The sequence below is a fragment of the Bemisia tabaci genome, chromosome 2, assembly GCF_918797505.1.
Source record: "Bemisia tabaci chromosome 2, PGI_BMITA_v3".
NCBI lineage: Eukaryota > Metazoa > Arthropoda > Insecta > Hemiptera > Aleyrodidae > Bemisia > Bemisia tabaci.
The window spans coordinates 31,988,590-32,001,071 of NC_092794.1; the positions used below are offsets into that span (position 1 = coordinate 31,988,590).

Below are 12,482 nucleotides of genomic sequence, written 5' to 3' on the forward strand. Positions count from 1 at the left end.
ACTACAGTCGCCGTAAAGATCATGTAAGTCGATGCAGATAAATGGTATGAACTTAAACGGAAAAAGACTGTAACAACCAGAGATGGAGAGACAATGATCCTGTAGAACATCTGCATTAGAACCGATAAAACTGTTGAGGCAAATATACTAGACATCACCCTATGTAGCAAGTAACATGTAACATTTCTGCTAATCGATGCCTCTATACCAGCAGACAGGAACATTTGAAAGAAGGAAGTTGGTGAGAGTTGTCACCATGACTCTCAGGATCTCCTTGGAGGATGCCACTCTTCAGCCAGTTGACCAAGAGGCCTTTAGACTCCAAATTATTGCACAATCGAGTTAGGTTAAAAGTTCAGGAATGCTCTCCAAGGTTTCTGTTAAAATAATAATATCATCAGCAAATGAGGACTTATATGTAACAATTGCGGATGTCAAGTTTTCACATCGTGAGAAAATCGCGTTTGAAGTTTTCGAAGCTTTGCACTTGGCCGCCCGTAAAACTGAAAGGATTCTTACAAAGATTTTCATGAAGAGCAACTCATTCTGTAAAAAACGCGTGTTTTACGATTTATGTAAGTGAAAATTGAAGGAGTAACAGCGATTTGAACAAAATGTGACATCCACTATTTTTACTGAAAACACTTTGTTATACATGAAACAAAGTCTGCAGGAAGGGTAAGGCTGTTGAAACGAATACAGTGTACCAAAAGTGAGTCAATGCTGAGTCATTTAATCAAATTGAACGAAAAACTAAACCGTTTGTAACTTCTACAACAAAATTAAGGAACAAATTAAAAAATCAGTTGAAAAATCAACAATTCCGGCGAAATGGTCCCGATACGTAGCATTTGAGTGTCAGCTGCAGCCCATGGCCGGTGCGCGGGCAGTTATCGCAAGTGCGTTCGAATCTCCACGGTGTCCTGTCGCGCCGGCCAGGGAGAACAGTGGATTCTCATATCTGCTGTTTTCACAAATAACATGGTTTTCAGTTCATATCTCGCCGAAAATTGCGCTGGAAGTCTGAAACTTTGCACAGGCACTTTTGAGGGCTCCAGAATTCGAAAAAAGCGTTTTCCCTAAAAATGGCGGATGTCAGTGACCGCTATTGTTACATATAAGACCTCATACAGGGTGAGCGAAAAGTCCCCGACCCCCCCTCTAACTTTTGAACGCATGCTTGTATCGAAACGAAATTTTGGGGATGCTCCTAGATCAATAAAAGCTACTTTTTGGCACATCCAAAATTTTGGGGGGAGCGCCCCCCCCCCTCCCCCCGCGAGGGCCGCACACTAACTCGAAATTTTCAAATGGTAACCCCCCTCTTGTGATACATCGTTGGAAAGGTAATAAAAAAAGAAACTTTTTGGCGCAAACCGGAGGTCGCTACGACTTTTCGTTCTCAAGTTATTCTCCGTCAAAGTTCAAAATAGGCCAGTTTTCAAAAAATCGTAAGTCAGGTTCAGAAAGGTGCTGAAAGGTAAACGAGGCGGCAAAATTCTCAGCATTGCATGTATTTTCAGGAAAGAATCGTCAAAAATCCTATCGTCTGCGTCTAGAGTGATTTTAGCCCGCCCCCCGCCGCCGCCGCACCCCCACCTTTCCGTTCTAAACAAAACTATAATTCTTCCACCGAAAGGAGGGGGTGCGGCGGCGGGGGGGGAGTGCCGCCCCCCCCCAAATAGTCTGGGCTCCGTCAGGTAGCTGAGTTACCTTCAAAAAGGTACCTACTTCCGTCTCGAGTGAACTGGCCGCCTCTCCCGCAAGAAAGACAGTTAATCGCGGGAGGGGGGGGGGGGGGGCTAAAACTACTCTAGGCGCAGACGATAGGGTTTTTGACGATTCTTTCCTGAAAGTACACGCAATGCTGAGAATTTTGCCGCCTCGTTTGCCTTTCTGCACCTTTCTGAACCTGACTTACGATTTTTTGAAAACTGGCCTATTTTGAACTTTGACGAAGAATAACTTGAGAACGAAAAGTCGTAGCGACCTCCGGTTTGCGCCAAAAAGTTTCTTTTTTATTAACTTTCCAACGATGTATTACAAGAGGGGGGTTACCATTTGAAAATTTCGAGTTAGTGTGCGGCCCTCGCGGGGGGAGGGGGGGAGCCCCCCCCAAAATTTTGGATGTGCCAAAAAGTAGCTTTTATTGATCTAGGAGCATCCCCAAAATTTCGTTTCGATACAAGCATGCGTTCAAAAGTTAGAGGGGGGGTCGGGGACTTTTCCCTCACCCTGTATGCTAGTATACATGGAGGCACCTAGTCATGTTGTCGCTCTGTTGTGAGGAAAGGGCCGTTATAACTGCTTCACTTAAAGTAATGATGAATAGCATTCCTAAGATTGGACATTCCTGCTTCACACCTTTCAAGACCCCTGGAGTTCCTAGTCCCGTGGATCGGTGTGCATTTTCAGGTTGGCGAGTTTTATACAACTTTAGCCATAGTAACGTGCTGAGATCTGACGCTGCTTTTAAGGCTATCTCCATCCAACCGACTGGGCGTGTGTCAACAGGTGCACAGTACACTAGAGAACGCTGTTAGCAACATTTTTGCCAGGTTTTTGAGAAGAGAGGATGATTTCTTTATAAGACGCCTATGCAGTTAGGTTGATGGCCTGGTAGGTGCTTCCTCTTATCACAGAGAGAAGACTCCGGGGAGTTCTGTAACTGCAGATGACCCAAGAGCCTTGAACTAGTCTTCTGGTGCTCTCTCTGAAGCATGCCAATGCCTCTCTAGTTTTCCAATCTTTTAGAGGTACGGCAGTGCAAAATGGACTCTGTTAGCCATATGCTTTATAACCGTCTAAGTCAGGCTCAGTAGCCACAAACCTGCAGTTGCAGTAATAATCTGCCATGGTTTTTTCTTATTAAATATGGGATTTACTGTCATGATAGTTTGAGAAAGAAGTAATTTTTGTTAAAAAGCTCTCATCAACTTTTCTTTTTTTTCAGGGCCAGATCAAGAATTTTAGAGCAAGCAGATGCAAAAGATAGAGAAAAGTATGTTATTAAGTTTATAAAAATTATGAAGCACTTGAGGAAAATGAACAATTTCAATTCCTATTTAGCTTTATTGTCCGCTTTAGATAGTGCACCTATAAGGAGGCTTGAATGGCAGAAACACATTACAGAAGGTCTTAAAGAGTACTGTGCACTCATTGATTCTTCCTCAAGTTTTCGAGCTTACAGGCAAGCTTTAGCCGAAACTCAGCCTCCATGTATTCCGTACATGTAAGTTCTTTTTTTTTTTTTTCATTAAAGGCTGCTGTCCACAAAAATGGGGTCTTTATACATGTAGAGACAAAATTTTTAGTATAGTGATTTTTGTGGTGTTGATTAGAAAAGCCAGAATTTGATTTCTTTACAAGATGCCTGTGCACTTGCAGGACCCAAAAAGCAAATTTTGCAGCATGGTTTAGATCATTTTCGTTATTTAACAAGGGGGAACTCAAACGTGACTGGACAGCGATTACATTAGCTTTACAGTATACCATTAACTTCTCCTTTTGAGGGGTCTCATGCTATTCTAAATAATGTATTATGCTAAATTGATATTCATTGATCCCATCTAAAAGAATTTTATTGCTATTTTACTTGAAGCTTATTTTTGTGGAATTATTTTTCTAGTGGATTTTTTTGTTTGCGAGTTTTATTGAAACGGCTAAAACACACCCGACAACGCACTTGACACGGGCTCGCTCTGGAGGCGTAAAGAGCGTGAATATTTTGGGGGCGCCTAAAAGGCAAGGTCTCCACCAATCCGCGAATTTTAGGAGCCGCGGATAGCTCACATGGTTGAATGATGACAAGACAACAATTGATTGATTAAATGAATGATTGATTGATTTAATAATCATAGACTAAGTACACAAATCAAATTTCAGAACAACGAAACCGAAAAACACAACTAAATCTTCTTCAAAATCTTCCAAACTTCCAAAAACTTTCCAAAACAACCGAAACTCAAAAAGAGACAAAAACTACAGCTAGCACACCAGGACTTGCCGGGGGCAACGATCGGTGGACTCTAATGTGCTGATCCTCTATGCCGGGGGTCTCGCGGAGGCTGCTGACGGATTTTCACTCAAAACGTCGACGGAAGGGTTGAACCGCACTCAGGGACTCGGCAGGGGCAACGGTCGGACGACTCTAATGTGCTGATCCTCTATGCCGGGGGTCTGCGGAGGTTGATTCGACACCACCGAAAAACGCTTTGAGGACTCAGGGATGGAAATTTTACGTGCACCTGGACATTACACGGAATCGCGACATTTCCCATCCCGGCGAACATGAGTGACTGACTTTAGAAATTTTCTGGAAAACGCGCGTCACCGTGCACCGCCGCTTCCCACGTCCCGCGCGTCCTGCCCCTTTACGCCAATAGCATCACACGAAAAGTGCTGATCAATCTAGGGCTGGCCGCGGTTCACACGGGAAACAAGAGCAAAACCTACCTAACCTATGACGTCACAATATTTCCTCCTCGCTGAGCCGCTGTCCGGCGTGCGATCCGCGCTATTCTACCAGTACAAGGATAACATGAATAATTTTTAGGTGTAGGGCTCAATTTTCGTTTCATCCCCCACCGTTCGCAGAAACGCGCGACCACGCGCGTTTGGAATGGTTCTTCCCCGAGGGGAGGGGGGGGGGCCACCTAAGGCGAGAATTAAAAAAAAATTCACACTATCCCTGTACTTGGAAAACAGCGCTATCACATCAGCGGAAACACTTTGACATCACAAGTCAAGCCCCGCTCCCGCACCCCGCGCGAACCGGCCAGTCCCAGACCGACCACCACTGACCATCATTTGAGAGCTGATCTAAGGAGACGGGATATCCGATAAGTTGACCGTGAAAACGTTTACTCTACCCATGGATCAGTCTGTGTGACGCAGGTGGAAGATCTTGTCGGGAAATGCTGATGCCTAGTTTTTTCGTGTTGAGACCGGGACCTCTTTCAGTGTAAAACTGTGCATTTCAACAAGCTTGGTCTCCACTCATAAGGCGCCCGGATCAGGAGATTAGACACTTCGGTGTTGCGAAGCGTTTACTGCTGACTGTAGCTTTCCTCTCTTTCTGAGTCTCGGATGTCGGAGTGGACCTATGGTGTAGAACTAGGCCTAGACTGGGGATGCCAAGTTATTTCTAGTTTGTTGAAACAAAAATACAGAGTCAATAAACATGTCACTCATACTGAAGGAAGAAGAAAAATAATAACTTTCTTCAATGTTTGTCAGAATACTGAAGTTAAAAACCATAGTTTCTTTAATGCTCTACTTAAGTAAGGAAAATTAGGTATGTTTTTGACAATAATTTTTTTTTGTTGAAGCAACTCTGCATTATTAGTACCTATTTGGCAACCATTTACTTCACTGTAAATTTCTGGCAAGATCGTTTCTCGCTAAAAAGAACTGCTAAAAAGAACTACGCTCCACGCAAACCCTATGCACATTATTACTTTTATTTACAGCGCAGCGCATCTTCGCTCAGTAGAAACGAACAAACTGAGGTTAAAACATTTTCATCTCTGGTCTGCACTTTTAAATTTTTAAACGAAAAAAACTAATTGAGACTAAAGAGAAAATGACCTGTATTGTTGTGATCGAAAGATCACAGAATTTTCTGTGCCTCAGAGGTTTTGTCTGATTTCACATTTCTACGAATTTGGAATGTTGTGTTCTGAATATGAATATGCTTTAATTTGTGCTTTTACTGCTTTGCTTAGCAGGGGCGGATCCAGCAACTTGGCAACAACGGATTTCCTCCTTTTAAACCCACGTTAAAATCGATAAAATCGATCGATCGTTAATGAATGGAATGAATGTGAAGTAAATGGTTGCCAAATAGGTACTGATAATGCAGAGTTGCTTCAACAAAAAAAAATTATTGTCAAAAACATACCTAATTTTCCTTACTTAAGTAGAGCATTAAAGAAACTATGGTTTTTAACTTCAGTATTCTGACAAACATTGAAGAAAGTTATTATTTTTCTTCTTCCTTCAGTATGAGTGACATGTTTATGGACTCTGTATTTTTGTTTCAACAAACTAGAAATAACTTGGCATCCCCAGTCTAGGCCTAGTTCTACACCATAGGTCCACTCCGACATCCGAGACTCAGAAAGAGAGGAAAGCTACAGTCAGCAGTAAACGCTTCGCAACACCGAAGTGTCTAATCTCCTGATCTGGGCGCCTTATGAGTGGAGACCAAGCTTGTTGAAATGCACAGTTTTACACTGAAAGAGGTCCCAGTCTCAACACGAAAAAACTAGGCATCAGCATTTCTCGACAAGATCTTCCACCTGCGTCACACAGACTGATCCATGGGTAGAGTAAACGTTTTCACGGTCAACTTATCGGATATCCCGTCTCCTTAGATCAGCTCTCAAATGATGGTCAGTGGTGGTCGGTCTGGGACTGGCCGGTTCGTGCGGAGTGCGGGAGCGGGACTTGTCATTTGGTACGAAAATGCAAGTTCAAAAAGCAACAAAAAAAAAACTTTTGCTTTAATGATGGACAGTCCGGAAATGACCTGATACGCGGGCGCCCCTGGAAAACGATTATACTCTTCAATTAAGAAATTAGAATGTTAAGAAATTAGTTTTAAGAATTCAGATGTGCGAGCAACATCGGATGCAAAATCATGTGTAACGGCATAAAAATTATAATGATCATCTTTGTTCCGTATTGGCTATATTTTTGATTAGCATTGCAGCTGAAATTGAGAGCAAGTAGTTTAGCTTTCAGCCGATAGATCGCGTTGAGATCGCCGGCCTGAGAGCTAATAATTTTGTACCTTTTTTCCTCATTGATTTTGCTCAAATGATGTCCTCTTTCCTGGACCTTGCTACTTGCCAGATAGATTGTTAGCATTTTTGACTAAGTAGCCTTTGATTTATTAGCTACGTTTATGCGAGGCTCGAAACCGGGGTTTCACGAAACCCGAGTTTGTAATGCAAGTTTCCTCCGTCGGGTTTATGCGGGCGCTGTAACCCGACTTTCGCGGGAAATCAAACTTTCCGATTTTGGCGCTGTTTATGCGCATATTTTTGATTGAACTTGAATTTCATGTTGGCGCCATTTTCACAAGCTATACTTCATTTTTCCACTATGAATTGATTCAATAAAATATTAGGTATTACTCTTTTATCCTGTGTATGTTCAATTTTTCCACAATATATAAGCGGAGGCTTCATCTTCACTAGAAAAGCCTTTACTGACTTTCTGAGCAACAGTTGGAAAAATGACAGTAGATGTTTAATCATTTTACGTTCATCTTTAAAATTGAATGAATACCTAATCTCAACAACCCTCCAAATCATGCTCGAGCTTATATTCTGAGTTCAGAAAAGTTGCCATAGGTAATTTTAGTGATGTTAAAAATAATTGTGGCAGGCGCAGAAATTCATCATATTGTTTATTGAGCTTCTAATGATCTTACAATAGGTAGATATAGGCATTGAAAGTGTAGGAGTGCTAATCCAGTAAAGCACCGCACCTTCACTCCATGCTGTTGTAAAGATTGTATGTCTGCCATTATTGTAGTGAAACAAATAAAGAATCAGGATATACTTATGGGAATTCCTCCTTCAAGATATGATCAAAATAAGCAGATATTGATAGGTCAACAATGTATCGCTGAAGCAGAAGCGTCTAAATCCTCTTGAGGCAATGGACGGTGACAATCTCAACAAACTGGTGACGCTTCACAAATTTTGAATTTCCACATTCCCAGAGACACGCACTGAAATCCTGTTTCTCACCCCTCTTTCCGACTGCTCTCCGAGTCCATGAGCAAGACAGGAAGAAAATAGGCAAGCTACCTACCACTGTTTGCCTACCTATGTGTGTTTTTCTTAAACTTGATTTTCAAAGGTGACTCATGTAAAGAGCAACTGAAAAACAAGATTTCAGAACCTGCCATTGCATTTCACTAACCTAAGACACCAACCCAACCTTACCATTGATATTCTTTCGCTTACACTGTATATTATTCTCCCACTGAGATTCGATATGAACTCAATTCAAAAATCCTTCTGAATTTAATTATACAGGTAGATTGGAATCTGGAGCTCTCAGTCTATCTGTAAAGCGCATTTACTAACATTCACTGCTGTCACAAGATATTTTTGCACAGGCAGAGCCACTTTCCACAGTTGATGCATCTCTAACGCCAAAGCTCAATTATGACAAGTGGTTCAACGACCAAAAATTGTTACACGCCTCAATAAAAACCTTATTCTTATCTCAAATTGAAAATCTTGGATCACAGAGCATTCACCGAAGAATCTCCTTCCTTCTGCATCAGTATGAGAAGAGTGACGATACTTTGGAGCAATAACTTTGAACTAGTTTCAATAAATGATGGCTTCAGAATTTGAGTCATCATTTACTAGAGATTGGATCAAAGAAATAAGTCAGCAGGTCACGGTTGTGGCTGGAGTCACACTTCCAGTAGAACAACCAGGAAATAGATACACGGATAACACACAAATTCAAGAGCTATGCAGCTCTGATTGGATCAGATTTTAGATTTAATCGGTAGATTGAAATGAAAAAATTCTGTGCACTACTTAAAGGGAAGCAGGGTGCCTTATCTTGAAATCCTAGGCAAATCGTGCGGATGCAGTAAAAAAGTTCTCCGCAGATGATGAACTGGTGGGTAAGGCTATTACTCAATTGTAGCCTGTAAAGCTCTTTGCTTGCTTTGCTTCTGTAGTCATAAAATGTTGATTAGAGTTGCAAGAATAATCTGAAAAAGCAGTAATAAGCCTGGATTCCATCTGACACTAAACACCTTCACTAGAAAATAACGTCCTACGTTTAGCTAAATAAGGATAAGTAAGCCACATATAACTGAAGGAATCACGTAAAAGTGCTTAAGCAACGATTATAGTAAAATTATGATTGTAAAAAATGTTGAATAATGGCAAAATTAAAGCTAAATCGTGGGATAAGCACCAGTTGTTTACGAACGGTATGATAATAAATCCGCCATATTGCCGATCGCGCACCTGAAAATCGCATTTGAAGTCGAATTTCAACTAATTTCAACCTCCGGTTCGTTTATGCGGAGTGGGAAAACCTAGTCTTCAGTGTAAAATAAGGTTTCAAACACATTTCGGAAACCTACATTTCGTTAGTTCCGTATCGTTTATGCCGTGATTTGAACCTTGGTTTCAAACTCAGGTTTCGATTGAAGTTAGGTTAAGAGGCTCGCATAAACATAGCTATTGTGTATTGTATTGTTAGCACTAAGTTGTTCTTTTTATTCGCGAGAATTGGCGAGCTTTAGTTTTTGGTTGCCCGGCCACTGATTCCTCATAATCAGTGTCTCTGGGACGAGTTACGTAGAGCGAGATTCCCAAACCCGGCGATAGCTGGATTACAGACAAGTTGCCTCTAGCTATTGTCACCTCTTTTGAAGAGAGGCCCGGACCGGACACTGTTGCCTGAGCACGTGCTCCGTGTTTCGTCAGATTTTTTGTGATCAATCTTGGAGTCCTCAAGCCAAAGCTAAAAAGGCATGTTGAGCCTATGGTTTTGAATCTATGAGCCAACTCCTCGGTGCGATCTTTTGATGAGTCAATCTTCGAGAGACCCTTAAGACAAAGCTAAAAAGGCTTGTTGCGCCTAAGGTCTTGAACCTATAAGGGATCACCTCAAGTGCGACTAAAACCCCCCTTTTTTGAATGCTCGCGAATTCTCGCGAGTGTTAACAGGTGAACCACGTTGCGGTCACCTATAGCCGATTTTTTGTATTGAGCTGCTAAGAAGAGAGCTAAAGTCCAGATAGCCTTGTTGCGGTTTCTGGCACTTATTTTGAGTTCTTATTCGTCTTAGTCTGGGGGAGGAAAATTCGCGTCTTTTTTTGAAGTTAAGTCAGACTGCCATGTTGCGGCATCTGACCCCAATGTCTTTAGTTTTTTCGGGTCGAGTGTTGCAACTATGATGATATACAATTTGATTAGTTTTGCTCTTCTATGCTATTGCAGCTAGAAGCAGCTTTTGTTCGTTGTTTTATTCTGAGTTGCAACCTCACCCATCTTATTGATTTTTGATCAATTTTGATTTAGGTTCTTATCGAACAATCTTTTAACTCAACCTCAGAGCAAGCAAAATTATTAGTTTACATGTGACTAGGGAATTAATTGTGTAACTCTCCACTAATTTGTCCTTAATTTTTGTTTATAAAAATCAACGCTCAGCGGGTATGAGAATATTCAAACCTTAAATTGCTCTCTTCAGTTGTAACATGTAGCCATCGCAAACTTTTTTTAAAAAAAGAGACGCAGTCGCCAGTTACACGGAGGCTTGAAATGTGTTTGCTCCATTTACTCAACATTATTTTTTTTTATTTTCTGTTAATTTCATGTCCGAATAATTTTTTTCTCATGTTGATGAATATTTCATATACCGACGGAAAAATCCGCCGTACTAGGCTAGAGTAAAACACAACATTAGGCTATAGAATAGGTGTTAGTGAAATATTAAGATTTAGAGGCTTTTCAATCCTCTTATTTGTATCTTTAAGTTGGAGCACAGCAAAACAAAAAACGCGGTCAAATATTATTTTATATTAGGTATTTTTGGTATCTTCTATATTATGTTCCACTTCGTTTCAAACCTAGAATTTTTCTAACTATATCCTTATGAAAGTGAGGATACTAAAATGTCATTGTTTTGGTATTGGTACTTCTCAAATGCTACTTCTGTACCTCTGCTTGCTCTGAGGTTGAGTTAAAAGATGATCATTATAATTTTTATGCCGTTACACATGATTTTGCATGCGATGTTGCTCGCACATCTGAATTCTTAAAACTAATTTCTTAACATTCTAATTTCTTAATTGAAGAGTATAATCGTTTCTCAGAGGTGCGCGCATATCAGGTCATTTCCGGACTGTCCATCATTCAACCAAAAGTTTTTTTTTTTGTTGCTTTTTGAACTTGCATTTTCGTACCAAATGACACTCACGAGATTTCGTTTTTTGTTTGGGTGAAATACCTTCGAACAACGTCGGAACAAGTTTAAAAGCTTGCCACAATTTAGCACTCAACATATTTCTTTTGGCTCGACTGATTTTCCACAAATTCTGTGATGAAAAAAACTGTACTCTGATGATCGACTGTCCAAAGTTGGAAAGTTGAGGGTCAACTAGTGGCGCGTTAGAAGACACAGTATTAGTCTCCCATAGAAACCGACCAACAGGGGGTAAAGCACTATCACTGAAGCGGTAAGGCTTCGGCGTGAACTTGAGGTTCCAAAATTTGGCGTTATGAATAACTTTAGAGAAAATAATTATATTTTCTTTAATTTTAAGCTGGAATCTATGGTACACGAATGGTCGTTGCCATGGAGAAACTTTTGAGTGCTCATGAGCAACACTGTTGGAGTTGAATTTACCGCACAGAATAAATGAAGCTTTGAGGTGATTTGTGTGCGGACAAACTGATTTTTCTGACGTCGGTACATTACAAGTATTGATGACAAAATTGCTATTGATAACAGATGTTAAGATAGTGTTCGGAGTAGATTTTGACTCCTTAGCTTCCAAAATGTGGGCACCAGTGACGTCAGCTACATGACCCTGGTTCTTAGTCATCGAGAAGAAAGCTTTCGACTTCGGGTAGGAGTTGGTTTCCTCAACACTGGTGGAATTTTCTTCGTCTGACGTGACTCAGCTTGCATACAGTTCACGGATGGAACAAACACAATGACTTGGGAGTTTTCATCATTCTGACCTTTGGATACTACATGAGGTTGGTCTCTAGATTCACCGTGTGGGTTGATTGGAAAGGAAGCGACTTCCATTAATAGTTTCTGCTCTGCCATATGCCGGTTGTCAAGAAAATATAAAACAGCAGATCCAAACTCTTTTTCAGTAAAATTCGGGCAAAACTGACGGAAGGCACCGGAAAATTCAGGGAGAAGGCCTTCGTTTACTCCATGCACAAATTCGCAATCATAGAGCACTAGGTTGTTGTCTTGACAGAGTTTGAACTTTCGAATGATAAAATCCATGAGTGACTCATTTTGTTGTTGAACCGCATTAAGAAATTTCATGACCGGTGAATGTTTCATTTTTCCGAACTAACTATTAACCGAGGAAAAAAGCCTCACAATCCTACAAAAATTCACTGGAGTCGACAGGCTTCTGCGCATACGCAGATGTGCGCAACTGGGACACACGAACTCATCGATGCGGGTCGGTGCCACCACTCATCACATGCGAATTTTTAAAAGTTGCCTCGCCTCCCGTAACACAGGATGCACGGTCTACAAGATTCAATGTCTTTGGCTCAAATGAACTATGACAAAAAGTATAAATTTACATCGTTTAAATGGGAGAATTCGCGACTTTACCAAATAATATAAAAAAACCTGGGTCATATTTTGAAAAACTGAATAGAACAGGCTAATCTAGAGACAATTGCCTGTCGATAGCCGCAAAAATAATGAAAATCAGCCCGGTAGAACAC

The 12,482-nt window shown here is 41.0% G+C and overlaps 1 protein-coding gene across 8 annotated transcripts in view; it reads left to right on the forward strand.

Annotated features, from left to right (window-relative positions):
* C3G (C3G guanyl-nucleotide exchange factor) overlaps positions 1 to 12,482 on the forward strand; it is a 358,778-nt gene that overhangs the window by 266,249 nt on the left and 80,047 nt on the right. For all 8 annotated transcript variants that reach the window (XM_072297152.1, XM_072297154.1, XM_072297149.1 and 5 more), the window contains one exon: positions 2,954 to 3,232. In XM_072297152.1, coding sequence (XP_072153253.1) covers positions 2,954 to 3,232 — 279 coding nt within the window. The remainder of the gene's footprint in view (positions 1 to 2,953; positions 3,233 to 12,482) is intronic.